At 40.0% G+C, this 24,775-nt stretch overlaps 1 protein-coding gene across 39 annotated transcripts in view; it reads right to left on the reverse strand.

Moving 5' to 3' along the window:
- Positions 1-24,775, reverse strand: part of LOC108696078 (ankyrin-3) — a 360,221-nt gene that overhangs the window by 199,531 nt on the left and 135,915 nt on the right. Inside the window, exon 1 of one of the 39 annotated variants that reach the window (XM_041570204.1) lies at positions 13,592-14,585. The exons of 35 other annotated variants lie outside the window; for them this stretch is intronic. In XM_041570204.1, coding sequence (XP_041426138.1) covers positions 13,592-13,705 — 114 coding nt within the window. In that variant the 5' untranslated portion in view covers positions 13,706-14,585. Of the gene's footprint in view, positions 1-13,591; positions 14,586-24,775 lie in introns of those variants that run through there. 3 more of the 39 variants (XM_041570205.1, XM_041570231.1, XM_041570242.1) reach the window with 3 other exon arrangements.

The raw sequence follows: 24,775 nt of genomic DNA on the forward strand, positions 1-24,775 counted from the left end.
ATACGACTATATTTATTCTGTAAAATGCTTTACCCTACCTGAGCAAAAAGCTCTAGAAACTCTCTGTTTGTTAAGGATAGCAGCTGTCATATTAGCTTGGTGTGACATCACTTCCTGCCTGAGCCCCCCTGCTCACTCATAGCTCTGGGCTCAGATTACAGCAGGGAGGGGGGGAAAGGGAGGGGAAGAGGAGCAAACTGAGCATGCTCAAGCCCTAGCTCAGGAGGTTTAAGCTGAAGGCAGGAAGTCTGATACAGAAGCCCATGTGTACACAACAGAAAGAAATGCTGTGTTTCTTTTGAGGACTGAGAGCAGCATTACTTTGAGTGTTTACTGGTTTCTTTATATAGACCTGTCTGCTGTCTGATAAAGCTTACTTAGTTTTAGCCTTTTCTTCTCCTTTAAAGGTGGGAGGGTTTCAGCCTGACACTGTTGCAGTATCAATATATATGGTTGTAATAAGTGCCACGGTACTCTTTGTTGGGTTTAAAACGATAAGGGTCTTTTACTATCTATACAGCTAACTATAGGGTTTCCTGTTCTACTATTGTTAAAAAAGCCCCACTGTCTGATGGTGGTAATCAGTTTGTTTAAAGGTATCCCCTTCTACCCTTTAACATTAGACTTTGGGTGTGATACTAGGACTCGGTGTTCATAAACAGCTGGAGGACCTTCCTAATGTAATTCCTGAAGCATACCAACAAATAATAACATACCCTTTGCATTTTGTTCAGTCATCTCTTATTTCCAAGGGGCCCCTGACAGGTGGGGGACCCATGGCAAGTGCTGGGCTCTGACTTTATTACTTAGGTAGGTTAAGGATCCTAATTTCCTTAAATTAAATATACGGTAAATCCACTCAATGCATTACATCTGTTTGAAGCAACTGCTTACTAAGGATGCTGGGAGTTACAGTCCACATTAAAGAGAAAGCTCTATGCTTGGTACCTCTACCCTACAGTATACAGCAAATTAGCTGAGAGAACGAATACAAAACAATCATTCAGCTCTCCGGCACAATTCATTCAATGCCCCTCTAACAGGTACTGGTCACTGGAGAAATGGAGCCCGTCTCTATATATACTCAGTACAGCCCATTGCCAGGAATAAGCACTGCGGATGCAGCCGGCACCAGCTCTGTTTATGTAATGCAGAACTAACGCTCACTTACACTGCAGAGGTAGAAATTAGTATTGCAACTGCAGCAACACCCGCAGACTGTCTCAGCATGACAGACCCATCCCAGTGATACTCTTAACATATATACCATCCTACTCATACAGCTCTAATGCAACTCTTGTAACAGGTGGGTTACAGGAACAAGCTACGTTGGGAGACTTGCCCATGTAAAACATGATTCAGTATTTCATTCTGCAGATGTGCAGATAGATCTGTTTATAGGGGTAGTACACCTTTAAATCAACTATAAGTATGTATATCCATATGTAGGATATATGCACCAACCGTGCACATGCTCAGGTCTGGTAACATTAGCTTATAACTGTGCATTGATTTGTTCCTTGTTACAGAACCAGCAAGTGCTGCTGCATGTGGGTAAATACACACCCAGTTTGTTTGTTTGCCTTGTATCTTACAGGGAGTGATATCAATCATCTAATGATGACATGACAGCTTCCACTTGTACCTGCGACTGCAAATTTACTTAAAGGGGTAGAGCAATAACACTGGACAACACGTCTAGTAACTTATAGCAAGCAAAAAAACAGGATAGAATATACTAGGCTAATGTTTGAAAAATAAAATATGGCTAGTTTGTATAGGTTACTAGTCTTAAGTACACTTAGGGCAGTGGCACAAAGGATGATTGCTCGCAGTAGTACAGTCCTGTCACTCTGTGCCATTACATTTAAGAACTGGGATAACAGGTATAATAGGGGGAGATGGTGCCTATAGTAACAGTGGATAATAGTCTCTGGGAAGGGAGTGTGACTGTGGGATAGCAGGTATAGTAGCAAGAGATGGTGCCTATAGTAACAGTGGATAATAGTCTCTGGGAAGGGAGTGTGACTGTGGGATAGCAGGTATAGTAGGGAGAGATGGTGCCTATAGTAACAGTGGGATAATAGTCTCTGAGAAGGGAGTGTGACTGTGGGCTAGCAGGTATAGTAGGGAGAGATGGTGCCTATAGTAACAGTGGATAATAGTCTCTGGGAAGGGAGTGTGACTGTGGGATAGCAGGTATAGTAGGGAGAGATGGTGCCTATAGTAACAGTGGGATAACAGTCTCTGAGAAAGGACTGCAGCTGTGGGTAGCAGGTATAGTAGGGATGAGGACCAAAATGTTGGACTCTGATTTGATGCAAATAAAGAGGTGAAGATTTTTACATGGGTGTGCTGGTTTTTTGATATTTCATGGAGATATATATATACAGTATATATATATATATATATATATATATATATATATAATACACAAAAGCCATGAATATCTTGTAAATTATATCCTTATAAACGGTGAGTAGTGATGTCATCAGTTATAAACGGTGAGTAGTGATGTAATTTCTGTCACATGACTCACTAAAATTTGTGTATTATAATAAATAAAGTACCCCCAGTTGTAAAATATGAGGATATTATAAGTTACCTTGGAGTTCCATGACCTGTATAAAAACACTCGGCCTTCGGCCTCGTGTTTTTATATGGTCATGAAACTCCTCGGTAACTTATAATATCCTTATATTTTACAAGAGGGGGTACTTTATTCACTATATATATATATATATATATATATATATATATATATCCATCCATCCATCCATATATCCCCAGTAAATAATGTGAAACCAAACTATGATTTTTCCTACCATCTCACTTACAAGAAAGTTTACTTTTCACACGTAAGTGTTCAAAAATACCTGAAAAGGGGCTATGCAGCACATAATATAGCAAATATTGAATAGAAATCCTACTCCCCATCCTCAGAGCAATTTTTAACATATATCTCATTGTATGAATAGTAAGCAGCACTTTCAGTCTTCCCACTTACGCCACCCACAGAATTCCCATCGCCAGCCAAATCCTTAATGTGTTTTTTTTTTCCCTCTGTTCTGAGCAGAATTCAGCCGTATTACCAAAAGACTTTCAATGCAATCAACTGATGAGCAAAACTGCCACTCTGGCTATTAGTATAATGTATTCATGAATTCTCCTTGAAGGCTCTTTTCTTTCAGTCTCAAGTAGAAAATCTGGGCCTAGCTGCGTCCTTATTTCTCCTTTACAGTATAAGGCTTGGAAATTGAAATTCTGACATTTATGGCGTCGCTCATTTTTCTGAAGAAGCGGATAAAACTGATTTGTTGATCCAAACTCCATGATCTCTGCAGCTGCCGACAACCAGGCATCACTTGGGGCTTGTTGTAGCCACACTCACCTCACAATGGCGGCCATTGCTGCTGTGTTTAGAGAATAGAAATAGATTCCCCATTATAGCATTATATGTGGAATTATCTATGTTAGGAAATGAGAACTGCACAGTCTTATGAAATGAAAATAGTTTGGCTGCTTCTTGTCTGGAATTGTATCCATCCGTTTTACCAGATTGAAGGCTGTTCCCTCCTGACATACTTCCTGTTAAAACAGGAAGAAAGAAGCAGGAAGTTCTAGTTTGTGTTTCATGAACTTGTGTTTATCTATTTACCTCCCCTACAGTAATGCTTCCTGAAATGAGCATTCCCAGTTCTCCATACAGAGGACAGAGCCCAAACATTACCAGTAACCAGTGCCGTTTCAGTCATGAGGCAAAGTGAGAACCTTGCTTCAGGCATCATATTACCTTGAAACTTTAAGGGGCAGATTTTTCAAGGGGCAAAGTGAATTTTCAAGGTTTTTTTAGTGGAATTCAACTTGGGAACAGTTAAAATTCGATTCTCTAAATTTATCATGTATTGGCCCTTTAAGAATTCAAATTTGACTATTTGCCACCTTAAACCTGCCGAATTGCTGTTTTAGCTAATGGGGCACGTCTTGGATGTTTGGAGTTGTTTGCAGCCTTCTTGAAAATCGAGGGGTTTTTTTTGGAGAAAAAACTTGATTCAAATGCGATTCGAGTTTACGGGTCGATCCCATTCACCCGAATTTGAAAAATGCAAATGTTCTGAAAAAAATTTTTCTTTTTTTTTTTAAAAAAAATTTCAAGTTCATGTGAGTTTATGGGAGTTTTCACAAACTCCCATGAACTGGAAATTAGTGATGGGCGAATTTGTCCCATTTTTCCGAAATTTTTGCGAAATTCCAAAAGTGTGGAAAAATTTGCGAAATGCATTGAAGCCAATGGGCATCAAAATTATTTTGAGGAGCGACAATTTGTATGCATGGGCATTAAAAGTCAATGTGCGTTGAATAATTTTGATGTGCATCAATTTTATGCGCGCGACTATTTAGTTAAATTTCGGCTTTTCGCTCTACAGAGCATGCAGAAGATGGAAGATCGCTCCATGGTGCTCGCTGGTTTAACCCCGGACCAGTGCAGTTTTCTGCTGATAGGAGCACCGGCCCGGGGTTTCAGGTAAGTAAATACAATCACTTGGGGTGCCTAGAATTTGGAACCCCCAAGTGCAAGACGACTTTCCTTCTCCTTTAAGAGGGATAAGGAAACAGGTCCCCCTCCTAACTGTATTTTAGGACCCAGTTAGGCATCTATAACGCTAGGGGACTGCCTGCTAAGTAATACTGGGATACTTATTTACCAGTCCCTTACACTTCCAAATATATGCTAAATTCTCTCCTCAGGGCCAATCTCAGCTGCTTGTGGGCGCTGGGAGTTGTACTTCCTGGTTTTTGCCTAGAGGAAGGTGCTAAATTTTGCAGTTGCAGAATGAAACAAATGTGGGTAAATGTTGCATTGTGTGTAAAAAGGCACGACAAAGTGAACTGATTTTTCACTATGCCTGCTCTTTAGTTAATGAGGCCCTGGTCGTGTGCATATAAAGGATACCTGCATCATGACAATAACGTTAAGTTGACATTTTTCTTTTGAATTCATAAATATTTTTTTTTCACTCAATATGCTTTATAAGTGTGCAGATCATTTCAAATGCAAGACGCGTTCTCTTGCTGAAATCTACCATTACGTCTCCAAATGTCTGCTTTGAAGTCAACATCAAAGGCGTTTTTCCGTATCAAGTTTGGCCCGTGGTGTTTTTCGTTCCAGCGCATCCTCATAAACCCTAATGTGCTGTTTTGCCTGAAAAGGTAATGATAATATACAATGTATTTAAAGGGCTACTGTACACAAAGAGACACGTGCACACCCAGGCCCTTCTCTAAGATTTCCACCTGGTGCACGGACCATAGGAAGTCGGCACTTCCCCAATATGTACTGGAACAAAAAGACAGGTACCGGCACTCTGGGCAGTTTCAAGGGAATGCCCCCAAAACATGACGACAAATAAAGATGTAAGGGGCTTGTCCCCTGCTTGAAATTGCCCTGAGTGCCGGTACCTATATTTTTTTAAAGGGCTACTGCCATCACCAGTGTTTCCCAACAGCCCTCCACATACCCACTGCGTCACTGGCCCACATGTGCTAGTGCAAACGGAAGTACCATACCCCTTGAAAAAAGAGTTCTCATGGAAAACACAGTGTTCTGACAAAGGGACAGAGATGCTAACCATCGAGAGGAGACTTGTTAGAGCTCAGCAGCAAAATGGGGCTCTAACGCCCCTTTTGAATTATGAATCCCACAATGCTTATCGCAAATCGGGGTAATTAAATATTCATGCTGGAACTAATTATTTAAAATGTTAAATCTGAAATGCTCAATATTTTTAATTAAAAGAGTAAAAAATGAAAGCTATTTGAAAGGGGAACTTTTGCGAGAAATAAAATGTAATAGATTCTTCATCCTACGAAAATAAGGTCCATTCTAAATAAATACAGCAGAAACCTGATTTTACATTTTTCAGGGGACCAGAAAAAAATGGTGTAAAATCCAGGAAAATATGTAAAATGTATTATGCATAATATATAAGTTGGACCACAGAAGAGACTAGGAGAATAGAGGTTGAGTGAGGAGAGGAACAATAATAGTACTTAAAGTGGGCCCCTTTGGTGGGGCCCCTGGTCAAAGGTTTTTGGGTGGGCCCCTGGTGTCCCAGTCCGACCCCTGGTGTCCCAAATGTTTGCTTTCACTGCTCTACCTGCAGCTGGCTGAAAAATGCCAATTGCTGATTGGTTGCTATGGGTTGCTGGCCAGTTGCAAATATACCCATTGTTGATAAATGACCCCCCACTGTCTTTCAGAATAGCTGACTGACACAGAGCTGCATAAAGAGAGAGTAATTATTAAAAGCAGCATAGAGATTTTTTTAATTAATTATATTTAGAAAAGTCATTATTTTCATTTGTATTAAATCATTTCTACAGTATCTCCCCTTAAACCATTGATAAATTGGTCCAGATCCCTAGGGGAACTGTATATCATCTTCAGCTTATGTGTGGTCAGATAATTCTTGACCTGCCCCACAGGTGGTTTGGCTCAAAATTGCCTACCCAGATTTCAAATGTCTGAAATCTGGTCAAGACTGCCTTGATTGATCCAGAATCCAGCCAATCACTGGCTTCCACGGCAAAGCCCTGTCCCCTATTGTCACTGCCAGTCCCTAAACCTCAAAAGAAGCAAAGGTGGCAGGTCAAGCCCCAACCCAAACCTACCCAGAGCCAACATGACTCTAACCAGTAAAAGTTTTTAAACCCAAACCTGATTTGCCCCTTCCAGCGACATCAGCAATGGATGGGTCATTGTGGATGGGTCTACCTAGAATGGCAACAGCTCCAATGGGAAATGATTAGGACACCACCTGCTAGAGGGCTAATTTGCTAGAGCCCCCGATCTACAGGTTTTGGGCTGGCCTGCACACCAATAAAAGAACATATAAGCAGAGAAGGAATTTTTACATTACAGAGTAAAGTAGGGGAGAGGGAAGTGATGGGGGGCTGGACAGGCAAAGCCAAGATCTACCTGGGTCATTTCAGATCCGAGTTGGCATCTCTACATTGGTTTTGCAATAGTGTTTCAAGTGAATCCTTTTTTCTGCAGACATAATAATGCTCATTTCAGGGGTCGAGCACTCCCTCCCCAAAGCACTCAGCATAATTAGATTCTATTAAAAAAACAACAGCAATTTTAAAGTGCAGTCCTGCAACCTGCATTAATTAGAATTGTCCTTGATTTTTCAAATGATCTGAGAACCTTATGATGACGGCAGTGCTTATTAGTTGGGTCATTTTATTTTATTTTATTACTTATGGTGATTTACTGAAATATTTACATTGTGCTTGCCTTGCAGCAGATTAATCTCCCATACCTCAAACTAACTGGTGAAAGCAGGGACAGCTGGGCATATGGTAATCCTCAACACCCTTTAATTGGATGTGCTGAAGAGGGATCAATTCAACAGGGCAACTCCATTGTCCCTATGGAATAGTGACAGAAGTATGATAAGAAGAGACCTATTAGAGTGCTAGGGAATAAAAGCACCATCCCTTATATGAAGGGTCTTTGTCCTTATGTTAGTGCTGTTTAAATTAAAGTCTCAACCAATCAGAAGCTGACTTTCTACAAAAAAAAATATGCACCAAATGAGCCTCTTTCATTTCACAGTAATTTACTGTGCAATATAAACCGATTAATTAATTCATCACCTTTTGTCGTGTTTCAGGTGCTTGAGTGGGCGTTTTTTTTTGGATTGTACATTCCCGAATAGTAGAGTGTGTCACATAGCAGTGTATAATATAAATATACAGCTTCTTATTGGCTGTTTTGCCGACTGACAGCGAAGTTCATGGTTGCCATCACTCTTAATTCATAAGGGAACAACAACAAAGGGGAAGTTAAGGGAGAATCATAACAGGGAAAATGAATGTTTCAAATTTACAGAAGAAAAAGAATTCTAATTATAAGTTTAAAGTAAATTATTTCAATGTAGGGAAAATGTATTCTTAATTTTTTTGTTCAGGATTTTATGTCCCCCTGTAAATATTTGGCTTAATATATATATATATAAATATTATATATAAATATGTATATGAGAGCTAATTGGTAAATAAGTATATTCTGTTATCCGGAAACCCAATATTCAGAAAGCTCAGAATTACTGGAAGACCATCTGCCATTGACTCCATTTTATTCAAATAATTAAAATTTTTTAAAATTATTTAATTTTTCTCTTTAATAATAAAACAGTACCTTGTACTTTATCCCAAGTAAGATATAATTAATCCTAATTGGAAGCAAACCAATTCTATTGGGTTTATTTAATGTTTAAATAATCTTTTAGCAGATTTAAGGTATGGAGATCCAAGGAAGCACTTTTCTGGGATTCACAAAGCACATCCTCAAATTTAATACATGTCTGAGACATGTTATTCAGAATCCTTGGGACCTGGGGTTTTCCGGATAACGGATCTTTCCGTAATTCTGATCTTCATACCTTAAATTGACTAGAAAATCATGTAACCATTAAATAAACCCAATAGGCTGGTTTTGCTTGCAATAAGGATTATTTATATCTTAGTTGGGATCAAGTACAAGGTACCGTTTTATTATTACGAAGAAAAGGGAAATCATATTGAAATCGTTGAATTCTTTGGATAAAATGGAGTCTATGGGAGACGGCCTTTCCGTAATTCGGAGATTTCCGGATAAGCGGTTTCCGGGTAACGGTTCCCATACCTGTGCTACTCCACACTCTAAATATCAACTTAAACCCTCCAGCCTGAGTCGCCAACTTATTGGCCCATATATTGGACCTTCACAGTAGCTTGTCCTACCAATATCTGGCTTATAACTGGACAGAAATCAATCTGGCAGGTCAAAAAATAAGATGAAAATCACTTTTGAACCGGACAGTCCAGTTTAACACAGGTGTGCTGCTATGATTAATGCCAATTGCTGGCCATCACAACTCTGCCACTGGCATTACCATCCCACATCTGAACATCATAATTTCCCCCTGATGCCACCAGTTTTGCCAACTGTCATGTCAGTCCACAAATCAGGGGGCAACCCTACCCACTAGTCCTTGCCCTGCCAGGTTTAAATAAGCCTCTATTAGGTGGGTGGCAAAACTGCTCATAGATCTGCTCATTTGGTGGCCCTGCCCACAGCTATAATAGAATACCTGGAAATATATCAAATTCTAAAGGTAATTTTCACAAATATCCTAAATATTCTACATTCTTACATAGCAAAATCCGCATTTTAATAGAAGCCCTTATGTCCACACAATAGCCTGGTAATTCTCTTTAGTATTTCCCACTTTTCTTATGTGTTTGCTCTTTTTTTTAGCCTATGCCAAACTGTACTGTATGTCAGGAATTCCCCCAGCCACCTGCAATGCACCATGTCAATCACTTCTCAACCGGTAAGTTCTCTTTGTATGGTGGGTAACACACTGCTTAGTTAGTAACAAAACATTACATAAAAAAGCACTGAGCAATGTACCGAACTGCTGTGTTAATTTATCCCCATGGCCGTACCCCTATATATATACCTTCAGTATTCCGGGCAACTTGCCATAAGCCTCATGGAGGCAAACTGGCTTTTTTCCAATACACGTGTGTAGCCGCACATTCTCTGGGAGCAGCGGGCAATCGACACACACGTGGAGCGAGGCAATTTATTTCTCAGTTCTTCTATACAATGCAGAAGTCACAGCACAAAAATGATTATGGGGTATAAATGAGTTTTAGAAAATGAAATGCAAAGATGTTTGGGAAAACAGAATGTTTTTTTTACTTATTAATGGATGAGATCCTAGAACAGACATTCTAGTTACACTGGGGACCAAATAAAACATGAGTCTCTAACCTCAATCCTCTGGGGAGGGTTTATCGGTTCAGCATTCATGTAAATCTCAGGGTGGTCTAGTCAATGGTAGGGATGCACCAAACATATTTTTGGAGTCAAATACAGAATCGTCCCCTAATGAACCCGTCCGAACCCTCGTTTACATATTCACATTAAAGATACATTAAAAAATAGGTCTTCGTCTATGAACAAAAACTCATCACATTCAGTTGTCCCGAGCTTTAAAGTCACATGCTTTGCCGACCCAAATCCAACCCGAATTTGAATCCTTGAAAAAGTACTGGATCCTAGACTTGGGGCATTCCTACTGGATATCATACATTCCTAAAAAAAAAATAGTGATGAAAATGACCATAGTGTGAGAAAGTTTTTGATAGAAAAAATAGATCATAGGAGGTTGAACACCTTTCCTTTCCTATACAGGTTTGGGACCTGTTATCCAGAATGCTCGGGGCCTGGGGTTTTAAGGATAATGGATGCTTCCATAATTTGGATCTCCATACCTTCAGTCTAGTAGAAAATCCTGTAAAAATTAAAAAAACCCAATAGGCTGGGGTTTCTTCCAATAAGGATTCGTTTTATCATAGTTTGTATCAAGTACAAGGTAATGTTTTATTATTACAGAGAAAATCGAAATCATTTTTAAAAAGTTGGATTATTTGATTATAATGGAGTCTAGGGGAGATGACCTTTCCGTAGTTCGGATCTTTCTGGATAACGGGTTTCCGGATAATGGATCCCATACCTGTACTATAAACCACATTTTTTAAGACATTTAAGGCCCTAGGATATAATAGAAGTTGCATTAATACAGCAGGATTGTCCTAGCTTGGTATCTTTGACTCACTACAGTTGAAGGTTGGCACGGTTTGATGGCATCCATAGGAGAACATTTGTCTTCCATGGTATAAAACTGAGTTCCTATAATATTATGCCTGAAGTCAGATACGTTTCCTTCTGCAGCCAGGCTGATGGATTTACAGCAGAGAGGATATTTTCATACTGCACATCAGAGCAAGCCTCCCCCAATGCATTGCTTGCTCATGCATGGCAGCAGAATGGACTCATGCACCTGGTACATATGTGTTCAGTAAACACTGCTCTGTCTTTCACCTTCAATGGCACGAGTAAAACACACTATTCCATCTATTAGGGGACTCTATTCTAATATTTTTTAGTATTGAAAGAGCTCTATCATTATCTTGAACCCTTGCTGACGAAACAAAGGCAGCAGAGCCGGACTAAAGTAGTGACAGCCCTTGTGTAGGTCTGTATGCCCGTAATGAAGACATGCCTATTGTGCATTGTTCCCCTTGTAGGTCGGCCCTATCCTTCAGTGCCAAGGAACCTTCTGTAGGCATCTCCCTAAGTACAAAAGGAATACAAAGCACTCTCAAGCCTTCTCATCTATACATCCATCCCAGAGAGAGCTTAGCATCGGTCAGTTCCAAGGCAAAACGATAAAAAATACATTCAATACATTGCACACATTTGACCAAGGTAGAAATGCTGTCCACAGCTCTTGGGAGTTTAACCATCTCAATGTCCAAAGGTGCTGTCTCTAATAAGCAACTCCAATGGCAGTAGAAAATATAAATAGATAAATAAAAGTCAGCTCAGTCTCTTGAATATGTAGATATATATCAGTCTCTGGCTGGCTCTCAATCAGTCATCTACGTATCCCCCTTTTCTATCTAATTAACATAAGGCTAACTTATACAGATACTGATATTGGGCCATGTGCTAAATATTTGGTACATGGCACAATAACAGTAATTTAAATCTGCACATCTTCTGGACACACAATGGTGCAACACAGCAATATACTAGTATGTATATATATATATATATATATATATATATATATATATATATATACATACACTAGACTAGGGATGGCTAACCTTCAGCTATTGAACTTCTGAGATGGATATTGTAGTACAATCTCTGGAGGACCTATCCCTGGAAAAAAGCTCCTATAGTCCCATGGGCTATTAGGGGATGGTGGGAGTTGTAGTACAGCAACAAACAGAGGTCTGCTGTTTTGTTGACATCACTTAACAGTCAAGGACATAAAACCAGCCAGTATGGGACTATGAATATTGTAGTTCACATCAACCATATTCCAAATTTGTCTGAATTAGGTTAAATATGGTTTGATGGATCAGAACTGTTAACCCATTTATTCTGGTTGCCCTATTACAAATACATTCCTAATTCTACATACAGTACATGCCCAATAATCTAAAGATAGCAGGTACCCAAATGACTGCCTTTATACTCTTTTATTAGGCCTGTGCTATTCCCCAAATGGGCATCCACTCTGTGCTCACCCACCTCATACCTGCATTTACGCCAAACCCATTTCTACACCAGTTATATAAGAATATGAACCCAGGCTGTGCAATAAATACATTTATGTCAGGGATCTGCTGACATTTGCTGCCCTGACATTCACTTGCGGAGTGCTCGGGGTAACAATGGCAATAAAAGGGGACAAAGCAGTATGGGGGTTTGATGGCACACCAGCAAATGGGATTGGGAAATCTGCATGTCATTGAAGGAACTCATGCATCAATGCTCTGAGTAAATTAGGATTATCTATCCTTTACATGGAAGGGAGGTGGAGGGGGTCTCACAAAGGATCATAAAAACCAGCAGCAGCAGGCGACCATTGTCCTTAGTCCATAGACCCATTTTCTTGTTTTGGGTTAATACATATTAACTGCATCCGATGAGAGTGAAAGCAATGCAGGGTCTGATCCACAGTGAGCAGAGGGTACAAGGGAGATACATGCCCATAATGACATATATTGTTTAATGCCCCTTTGTCTGTTACATGAAGGTGGTTTCTAAGTTTTAAGCATCGTTATCCTGAGAAAGTCAGAATTATTTATCCTGGTGCAGTCTATTCCCATTTATGCCAATTTACGGAAGTCCTGCGTTATTCTAAATCGAGACGCAGCCTCAGTCTCATTGCTGGGTAGCAGACGGTTCAATACCTCCCGATTTCAACCCCCCCTTGCCCCCTTTATTAAAAACACAATAAAAGATATATGCCAATATGATTGCAACATTCACCTTGCTATAGCTATACTATCTCTACCAGCAATAAGCATGAGCACCCATGGTCTGCTTTGGTTCCCCAAGGGGCCAGCCTCATTGTTAGGGTATCTCTAATCTATAGACTCTACAAATAAAAATAAAAATAACATAGAGGGCATTCCATGGGGTCCCCTGCACCTCAGTGACAACAGTGTCCCTAAACTGCCATTGACATATTTTGTAATCATTTTCTTAGTATTCAGGCAAGCGATAACTTGTATGCCTCCGACTGTGGCAGAACAACAACTCCCACCATTCTACTGACAATGACAGCTGAAAGTTGCAGTTTTAACCGCAGCCAGAGGATCGCAGGTTTAACATGCCTGACTCATGCCATTCTTAAATATGGGGGATCCCAGGCATTTTCCCTTTCCCGGGAGTCGGACACCCCCACCCATGTTCTGTAATTCAAGCCCTAATAAGCACAATATATATTGCCTGTAAATTTATATCCCTAAATCTCAGCCTTAAAATCAGGAAACCAGCTGCTTTCTAAGAAAAGCTGTATGTTATATAAGGGACACACACCTGCATGCACAACAGAATAAAATGTGGGTCTCTGGATAGACAAATTGGAACAGGGTTTTGGGTTCCAAATCAATAGGCAGGAAGGTGCCTGATATATATATATATATATATATATATACAAGAATATACCTTCTTCTTTCTATCTTTTGATCGTTTTCGGTGCTTTCTTTTTTCTTTGGCCTCTTCTTCTGCATTAATGTCCAGATCCCGATTCTTTTTTAGCTGGGACGCAGCGTGAGCCATGATGAGGCTAAATATCCCATAAAGGTTCCCTCGAAATAGATTATATCCTTAACGTGCCTTCGGTTCCGACTCCCTGTCAGCGTTCTAAGGGATGGAGGACGACAAGCCAAGCTGCCAAGAGCAGGACGGAGGAGCAGGAGAAGGAACAGAGATTCAGAATTGTCATGACTTTACCTTCCAGCACCTTTAACAGGCATTGTCATGCATGAGTGAGAGAGAAAGAGGCAGCTGAAGCAGAGCAGCCTGTATCCCAAGCCACCAGCTGGATGTGCCTATGTGATCCCAGTTAAAGGGGAGAATGCTCTCAACGATGCAGTGGAAGAGAGAGAAGCAAAAAAAAAAAAGGGCTCAACCAAAAGAGCACATGGTAAGACGCATAATTAGAATTGGAGCAGAATTCTTCCCCACGGTGGGATAACTGCTGACGACAGCAAAAAAAAAAAAATTTAAATAAACAATAAAATTGCCCCCCCTAAGAAAAAAAAATTATCTTGCCATAAAGATCCCCAGCTGCATTAGGCACAACACAATACAAGTGCTGCCATATCTCTCAACACTGTTCCTTTTGTGCAGAGCTTTTTTTTTTATCTTCTGTATGACAACACATGGAGGGGAGGAGGTTATATAGAGCTCCCTTGTCTTATAAGGAGGAGAACATACTCGTTACAACTCACCACCGCAGGAAGGAAAAGATGGGATGGTACTGGTGTGAAGAAGAGGCAGGCAATTCACATAAGGGTCTCTGATACGATGCACCGGGGCCAAGCCAATTTTTTTTTCCCAAATGTCCCTCAGACCCATCAACAATAGATTATAGACGAGTGCTTCCTATTGAGTCCTCCTCTCAATCACCTCAATATCTTTTAAGCCACCTGAGTCCTCGGCATCTGCAGCTTTTGAATATTCATCATGCCATCCGAAATAGCAGCAGTAGAAAGGGGCCCTGAAGGAGAATCTATTAATGGAATGTACACAGAAGCAGCCAATCACAGCTCAGAAGGGCGATATTAATAATTAACACCAAACCTGTACAAAATAGATGTTTACATGTTGTTTTCTGCTTCTGACACGCGTGGCCGGTACGAAGGGGAGTAAACAGTGTACCAGGGTGAAGCATGTCAATAAAATATAAATCTATATGTCTTTTTGCCAAATAATGACACCATAATTCTCTGTGCTATAAAATGCAGGGGACCAAATAGTAATACAACATATATATATATATATATATATATATATATACACACTATAATACCATCAAATAAAATATTTAATAAAAAATAATAAAAGTAGGAAAACGCTGAAGAATGATCTTTGAAATGAGCAGGGAGCAGCAGGCGAAAATGAGAATTTTTTTGCATAGGTATTAATTAGCATTGCATAAGTGAATAAATCCCCAGTCGAAGGAGAATGTGACATGGTACAATTATATACTGAGATGTGGCATGCTGACTGGCGAGAGGGGCTCCAGGAATGATTTAATATTAAAGGGGAACTATCGTGAAAATGAAAATTTAATATAAGCATGTTGAAATAAGAAACATTGTTACAATCAATTAAATATGTGTTCTGGAAATAATCACGTTTATATTCACTATCCCTCTCTCAGCATCTGTTTCTCTTCATTCTGTCTTCATGCAATACATCTAATACATCTGCTAGGAAAGGAAGCCCCCCTATAAGATATTTTGGATCTAACTGTCAATGAATATCTGACACCCAACTGCTGCATGAAGAGAGAATGAAGAGAAACAGATGCTGAGAGAGACAGTTAACATAAACTTGATTATTTCAGAAATGATGCAGAACAATTAATTGATTGTATTTACAAAGTTTCACATTTCAGCATGCTGAAGCTTCTATTAAATTTTCATTTTCGCAATAGTTCCCCTTTAATTTAGACAATTCTAGTCCAACCAAAGACCTTATTTGGTGTGCTATCTGTATGTTATGCTTTGTGTTAACTTTTAGTAAGATGTAGAGTGTGATATTCTGAGACAATTTGCAATTGGTTTTAATTTTTTATTTGTGAGTTTTTTTGAGTTGTTCAGCTTTTTATTCAGCAGCTCTCCAGTTTGCCATTTCGGCCATCTGGTTGCTAGGGTCCAAATTACCCTAGCAACCACACACTGACTTGAATAAGAGACTGGAATATGAATAGGAGAGGCCTGAAGAGAAAGATGAGTAATAAAAAGTAGCAATAACAATAAATGTGTAGCCTTACAGAGCATTTGTTTTTTAGATGGGGTCAGTGATCACCATGTAAAAGCTAGAATGAGTCAGAAGAAGGCAAATAATTCAGAAAATATAAAAAAGAAAAAATGAAGGCCTATTGAGAAGTTGCTTGAGAAAGGGGTTCGCCCCGAAACGTCGCACGTCCGCACAAATAAACAGCAAGGGGTCACCCTGCACTGCAATTGCCTTGTGTGCCAGTGTATCTTTACTGAAAGTTACTTAGAATAAGCCATTCTATTACATACTAAAAGTAAGTTTAAAGGTAAACCACCCTTTAACTTTTTTATTTACCTTATTGGCACCCAACGGCCATTCCTCTAAAGCTGCTGTCCTAGACATGGGCCCTCGGGCGCCTATATGGTAAATGCGACCCACAAAGCTAGAAATCATGTAGGCAGCAATATTCTAGCAACTACCCCCGTGTAGACTTTCATGGTTGTACAGACCACGGTTAGACTAAACTGCCAGAGTAAAGGGTAGCCACCAGCTAGTCCAATATTACAAGTTGCAAAAAGGAAAGGTTGCGGGAGCACTCCATGGCTAAATAAAAATATTAACTACAGACATAGAGAAAAAGAAGAGAGATTGATTAATGCACATTCCAAATTAACCAAATAATGTACTTGCCAGTAAATTTGGAATTACTTATTCTTTCCTCCCCTTTCCGAATTGTTGCATTGCCCAAGCCAGTCTTTAAAGCTCTCATTACATACTTTCTCCGACCCTGGCTGATCCGTGAAGTCATTCCAGCTCCAGGCCAGTAATATTCTACCACAAAGGTGACACCAGAATTCCAACTAGGGTTGCCATGTTTTCTGGAAAAAAATACCGGCCTTCCTATATATTTATCTTTTTCCCTATTAATAACATTGGGATCAACCATCATTGCCAGGTGGCAACTCTAATTCCAACGTGAGCCAATTTCCTGGTCTAGGCTTTCGGCTCTTCACTATTTATACACTCAAGGGTTATACCATTGAAAACCAAGAGAAAAGGTTCTCTCATGGGTCTTTGATGGTCAAGTCTGACATTGGCTGATCCTGCCAGCACAGTAGCGAGTCTGGAGATTATCACTGGAAAATGCGGCACAATTTTCCAAGATACTTTCCATAACATACAAGATTAGAATTCCAGTTAATCATAGAAATGTTATTTTTCATAGACTGGATTCTGTCAAAGGCCAAATAGTCTATTCAAATTCTTTAACCATGAGAGGATGCAGAGCTGTAGGGGCAAATAATTCTATTGATATTATACCGTGCAGTAGAGCAGTGCGGGTTATGGATGAGCCAATTTGTTACCCCAAATACTGTATTTAGTTCCTCATTTTAGTATTTTAATCCAGATTCATATTCACTTATAGGCTAAGGATTTGGCCAAGCTTCAGAGCTGAGAGTGTGACATCCCAGACTATACTCAGGGCCGGATTTACATAGCGGGCGCCCCTAGGCCCACTGCCGTTTGTCGCCCCTGTCCCCTCCCCTTTTTTTGTGCAAATTTTCATCATCTGGACCAATGTGGGTGTGGTTGGGCAGCATGCTGCCCCCCTAAAGTCCTGCCACCCTAGGCCCGGGCCTAGGTGGCCTTTCCACAAATCCTGGCCTGACTATACTATGCAGTAGAGCAACCTGGTCGATATTGGTTGGGAAGGCTAATGGAAATGTGGCTGAATCTACACCATAAAAAATATGGAACAAAAAAGATTTTTTTATTCACAAACTGAATATTGAGTTCATTGCATAAAGCTTTTATATTCTACCCCTGCCCAACCAATATTAGAAAATCTAGTAGCACGAAGACTACATTGCTGTGTTGAATTGGTGTCCACAGATCCCCAGTATGATTCAGAGTCCAAATGACTAAATTAGCACAATTTGTGTTTGCCAAACTGAGTAAAGATCTGCAACTTTGCCAAGCTTCAGACAAACTAGCAACTCATTGGCTCGCCTATGGAACTAAAGTCATTGCTTTTCTTAGCTGGTATCTGCTCTTGGCTCATTCAGAGATAAATCCAGCTAGGAAGAAAATCAGAAGGGCAGAGGACATTGGCCGCCATGCAATCTGATCTTAATTTAAACAATAACATTAAAATCAAATTTGCCAAACACAGTCTGGCACCAAACAAGTTAACCACACTGTGGGCGCCATCGTTTGCAACCTAAATATATCTAAGCCACCAGCCACAGGCAACGGGCAGTTAAACATTAATACACATTTTATCAAGATGGAGAGTACGGTCGCAGAGTGCAGCTTGGTTAATCTCCCCTCGCCATATCCAGATGTCTGCATGTACGTAACATTAGCGCTGTAAAACCCCCTAATATGCATGGCAGGGTAACTGCTTTATCCAAATTCTGTTAATCCACATGGAAATTGATTTTGCCAACTGTTATGTATTAACTAGGTCAGTCTGAGAGTAATAAACAACAACATGGCTGCTGGGTTAAGAACGGAACACACAAAATAGGGAAAATGTCAACAAATAATACAATTTTAGAACAGAAGAAAAGCCACGTAAATAAAGGATTAGCAGATACTTTGCGGGAAGAACTGGCACAGAAGACGGAACACAGTCAGCACATATAAATATAAAGGTGCCTAATTCAGGGGCATTGCTTTACTCTACCTGCTCACATGCAAAATATAAACTCTGTACAGGTATGGGACCTGTTATCCAGAATGCTCAGGCCCTGGGGTTTTCCCATTAATGGATTGTTCCATAATTTGGACCTTCATACCTTAAGTCTACTAGAAAATCATGTAAACATTAAATAAACCCAAATAGGATGCTTTTGCTTCCAATAAGGATTAATTATATCTTAGTTGGTATTAAGTACAAGGTTCTATTTTATAATTACAAAGGAAAAGTAAATCCTTTGGAAATATTTGGATTATCTGGATAAAATAGAGTCTATGGGAGACGACATTTCTGTAATTTGGAGCTTTCTGGATAACGGGTTTCCGGATAACGGATCCCACACTTGTACCTCAAGCTAAACAGTCTCACATTGAAGAAGGCACACTGTCCACAGCTGGTCAGCATGAAACAAATATTGGAAAAAGGTTACATATTGGTTTACCTGGGCAACACTGATAAACAGTCCACCCGGGGCAAATTTCAATTAGTTAAAGTAGAGTGATCACAAAAATGAATATTTGATATAAGCTTCGTCATAGTGACATTTTCTAAATATAATCAATTAAAAATTCAGTTGTTCCGTTTCTGAAATAATCAAGTTTATCTTCCCTATCCCTTTCTTAGCATCGGCTTCTCTTTATTCTCTTTCCATGCAGGAGTCGGTGTCAGTTTTTGATTGACAGGTAGGTCTTTTAAGAAGAGGGGGGGCTTTCATTCAGTGTCGGACTGGCCCACCGGGATACCAGGAAAACCAGGCCCAGGGCCCTCATGCTGCTAAACTTTTGGCCTATTTCATGGCCATTCCCTATTCTTGAGAACAAAGAGGCTAAATAGATGTAATAATAGATTATAGTATTTTAAGAAAATAAACTAGAAGGATAGAGGTTAATTGAGGAGATGAAGAATATTAGTACTGAGAATGGGCCCCTGGTCTAAGGTTTTACTGTGGGCCCCTGGTCTAAGGTTTCTGGGTGGGTCCCTGGTATACCAGTCCGACACTGCTTTCATTCCTAGCAGATGTGTTAGAGATCACTCAAAACAAAATCTAATGAAATATCTGACTTTGGCACACTTCCTGCATGTAGAGAGGCAGGATTTCTAGTTGTTTTAAAATAGTGAACCTTGATATGTCTTTTAGTCAATTTTGACTCTTTAGCGAGACCTGGGTTCTAAATACAGGTATGGATCCTATTATCCAGAATGCTCGAGATCTGGGGTTTCCATATAACGGATCTTTTCATAATTTGGATCTTCTTACCTTAAAGGACCAGTGACATCAATGAAAAAAAATTATAATATTATATAAATAACTTACCGACACTCCGCTTGCGCTCCTCTTCAGAAAAGCCGACTGAATGACGATCCATCGTGCGGCACTCGATTTCTCCTAAAGAAGGCAGGGAGGAGAAATCGAGCGTCGCAAGATGGATTGTCGCCCTGTCGCCTTTTCTGAAGAGGAGCACAAGCGGAGAGTCAGTAAGTTATTTTTTAATAAAGACTTTGCGATTTTATAGTTACAAATGTCTTGGTGGTTTTTTTTCGTTCTATACAAACACCTTTTTTTTTTTTAAAAAAAAAAATTGACATTACTGGTCCTTTAAGTCTACTAGAAAATCATGTAAACTTTAAATAAACCCAATAGGCTGGTTTTGCCTCCTTTAAGGATTAATTATATGGTACTGTTATATTATTACAGAGAAAAAGGAAATCATTTTTAAAATTAATTGAATTTGGATTAAGTGGGAGATGGGAGATGGCCTATCCGTAATTCAGAGCTTTCTGGATAATGGGTTTCCGGATCCCATACCTGTATAAGATTTAGGAAACATCCCCCAGGTTTCCAAGTCTAGCAAGTCGCTGCCTATGACTAATATCAGGTCTACAAATCCTAGCTGTGATAGTGATTCTATTAAATAATGGTTTCGCTTTGGTGGATATACCAGTGTGGGATCTGTTATTTGCAAACCCAATATCCAGAAAGCTCTGAATTACGAAAAGGCTGTCACTCATATATTTTATCTAAATAATCCAAATCTTTAAAAACGATTTCCTTTTTCTCTGTGATAATAAAACAGTAGCTTGTACTTGATCTCAACTAAGATATTATTAATCCTTATTGGAGGCAAACAAGACTATTGGGTTTATTTAAACATGATTTTCTAGTAGACAAAGTATGAAGATCCAAATGATAGAACGATCCATTAATGGGAAAACCCCACGGCCTGAGCATTCTGGATAACAGGTCCCATACCTGTATTATAAAAGAAATACATTTTGGAAACTAGAACCTATAGTAAACTGCCAAGATGAACTTTTTCATAGTAAAACATGGTTTCTCTAATGTTATAAATGGAGGGGTATGTTATCTGACTCATCTTCCACCTTGACTTCAAAGGCATCGGTAAAGACCAAGGCATCAGCCTTAGCCTGAAATCAGACCCAACCATGTTGCAAGAGGTTGTGAGATGTGCCTGCTGCCCCATCACAGTGTAGACACCTTAAGTAAGCAGAAATGTGTTCCTATGTACAAATTACACAACTAAGTACACCTTTCTCAGCAAATGAGTCTCAATATCTATTAATTTAGGCTTCCCTTTGCTTTTTTCAATCATAAAATGTGAGTAGGGCTCACTATGTGCAATTTGATCAGGTATTTTAATTCCGATATCAAGTTCTGCGTGGAATTGCAGGCCATTATAACAGAGATTAAGCCATACACATATCAAATATCTGCAGCCGCAGTTTGTTTCAAACTTTTTATGATTGCTAAGTACACACAATAAGGTGCTCTGTATAAAAAAAACACAACCCGTTACATTCCAGAGCTGGACGTCCTCCAACTCTAATCAAACTGAGAATAAATAAGTGCAGTGATCTCTCCTGTTACATTAAACTGCTGACTTACTACTCTGCACTGATTCCACCCTATGGGTTTGTTAAACTGAATGAGAAGTAGTGACCAGAACACATGCACGGCGGCGGTCCCACAAAACTCAGTATAAATATTACTGCAGTTATCAAGGAAAATCAAAATGTGATGGCCCCTATAGTAACAGTGGATAATAGTCTCTGGGAAGGGAGTGTGACTGTGGGATAGCAGGTATAGTAGGGAGAGATGGTGCCTATAGTAACAGTGGATAATAGTCTCTGGGAAGGGACTGTGACTGTGGGATAGCAGGTATAGTAGGGAGAGATGGTGTCTATAGTAACAGTGGATAATAGTCTCTGGGAAGGGAGTGTGACTGTGGGATAGCAGGTATAGTAGGGAGAGATGGTGTCTATAGTAACAGTGGATAATAGTCTCTGGGAAGGGAGTGTGACTGTGGGATAGCAGGTATAGTAGGGAGAGATGGTGCCTATAGTAACAGTGGATAATAGTCTCTGGGAAGGAAGTGTGACTGTGGGATAGCAGGTATAGTAGGGAGAGATGGTGTCTATAGTAACAGTGGGATAATAGTCTCTGGGAAGGGAGTGTGACTGTGGGATAGCAGGTATAGTAGGGAGAGATGGTGTCTATAGTAACAGTGGGATAATAGTCTCTGGGAAGGGAGTGTGACTGTGGGATAGCAGGTATAGTAGGGAGAGATGGTGCCTATAGTAACAGTGGATAATAGTCTCTGGGAAGGGAGTGTGACTGTGGGATAGCAGGTATAGAAGGGAGAGATGGTGTCTATAGTAACAGTGGTATAATAGTCTCTGGGAAGGGAGTGTGACTGTGGGATAGCAGGTATAGTAGAGAGAGATGGAGTCTATAGTAACAGTGGGATAATAGTCTCTGGGAAGGGGGTGTGACTGTGGGATAGCAGATATAGTAGGGAGAGATGGTGCCTATAGTAACAGTGGGATAATAGTCTCTGGGAAGGGAGTGTGACTGTGGGATAGCAGATATAGTAGGGAGAGATGGTGCCTATAGTAACAGTGGGATAATAGTCTCTGGGAAGGGAGTGTGACTGTGGGATAGCAGGTATAGTAGGGAGAGATGGTGTCTATAGTAACAGTGGGATAATAGTCTCTGGGAAGGGAGTGTGACTGTGGGATAGCAGGTATAGTAGGGAGAGATGGTGCCTATAGTAACAGTGGATAATAGTCTCTGGGAAGGGAGTGTGACTGTGGGATAGCAGGTATAGAAGGGAGAGATGGTGTCTATAGTAACAGTGGTATAATAGTCTCTGGGAAGGGAGTGTGACTGTGGGATAGCAGGTATAGTAGAGAGAGATGGAGTCTATAGTAACAGTGGGATAATAGTCTCTGGGAAGGGGGTGTGACTGTGGGATAGCAGATATAGTAGGGAGAGATGGTGCCTATAGTAACAGTGGGATAATAGTCTCTGGGAAGGGAGTGTGACTGTGGGATAGCAGATATAGTAGGGAGAGATGGTGCCTATAGTAACAGTGGGATAATAGTCTCTGGGAAGGGAGTGTGACTGTGGGATAGCAGGTATAGTAGGGAGAGATGGTGTCTATAGTAACAGTGGGATAATAGTCTCTGGGAAGGGAGTGTGACTGTGGGATAGCAGGTATAGTAGGGAGAGATGGTGTCTATACAGTGGGAATAAAAATCTCTTTGTAGGGACTTTAGTTGTGGTATAAATCATATAGCAGAAGTGTTATCCAAACAGAAGAAACACACCAATGCTCATACAATAGAAGTGTTGCTGCAGTTACAGGTTACATAAGTGTCAATGTTACAACTTGCTCTAGAATGAATATTTTATAACAACAACATTTGTACAACAACAATACAACTTGTAATTTCCTGGCACTGCTAAAAAATTCTGACAATTCATTAAACACAGTCAACATCAAATATCGCTCTTGCCCCCGCTGCCTATATAAAAGCAATGCCACTTTTATCCGTATTGTTCCTTTAACAGTTAAAACTGGATGAAGGGGGTGAGTAATACAGTCATGTGGTTACTATATTCTCCTCTCATTAGGGGCTTCATGCAGTTTTCATGAATGGAGCTATAAGCAAATGACTGTGTGACAGGTTGTTATTATGCGCCAAGACAGTGTGTGATACAGACTGGGATACACTGCCAGGCTCTATACTCATTACACACTGGATTAAACATAATGAATCAAGACAAAGAAGAGGATTGTTCACTTCCAACCAAGAAAACAAGATGATTGTTTATATTCATTGCAGGAACACAAAAAGCTGCTTTCAAGGAACAGGTACTTCCAAAAACCATTGCTATGCTGTAGCCTGTACCCCCTACTGTAAATGATAAGGATATTAGAGTTACTGAGGTGTTCTGTGACCATATAAAGGCACAAGGCTGCAGGCTGAGTTATACAGGAAACTCTAAGTATCACTCATGTATTATAAGGAATAATGTACCCCCTACTGTAAATGATAAGGATATTAGAAGTCACTGAGGGGTTGTTCTGTGACCATATAAAGGCACAAGGCTGCAGGCTGAGTTATACAGGAAACTCTAAGTATCACTCATGTATTATAAGGAATAATGTACCCCCTACTGTAAATGATAAGGATATTAGAAGTCACTGAGGGGTTGTTCTGTGACCATATAAAGGCACAAGGATGCAGGCTGAGTAATACAGGGAACTCAGAATATTACTCATGTATTATAAGGGATAATGTACCCCCTACTGTAAATGATAAGGATATCAGAAGTCACTGAGGGGTTCTGTGACCATATAAAGGCACAAGGCTGCAGGCTGAGTTATACAGGGAACTCTGAGTATCACTCATGTATTATATGGGATAATGTACCCCCTACTGTAAATGATAAGGATATTAGAAGTCACTGAGGGGTTGTTCTGTGACCATATAAAGACACAAGGCTGCAGGCTGAGTAATACAGGGAACTCAGAATATCACTCATGTATTATAAGGGATAATGTACCCCCTACTGTAAATGATAAGGATATTAGAAGTCACTGAGGCTTTCTGTGACCATATAAAGGCACAAGGCTGCAGTTCTGTGAAGTTAATGAATGCTAAAAATCCATTTGGCACAACAGAAAGTCACTTATCCCACAAGACACAGAGAAGATGATTATATAGTGAGACTGAGCACATCAGAGAGGAGGCAGCATAGTAACCACAAATATAAGTGCAATGACACAGGATAAGGTAGTGTGTAATTCACGCCTTTATTTCTTGCACTCAGTCTTATTATAGAGTCAAGTGAAAATAATGTGTTTGGATTTCTGTGCAGCTGTTAAGAT

This window comes from Xenopus laevis, chromosome 7L, assembly GCF_017654675.1.
Source record: "Xenopus laevis strain J_2021 chromosome 7L, Xenopus_laevis_v10.1, whole genome shotgun sequence".
Taxonomy (NCBI): Eukaryota; Metazoa; Chordata; class Amphibia; order Anura; family Pipidae; genus Xenopus; species Xenopus laevis.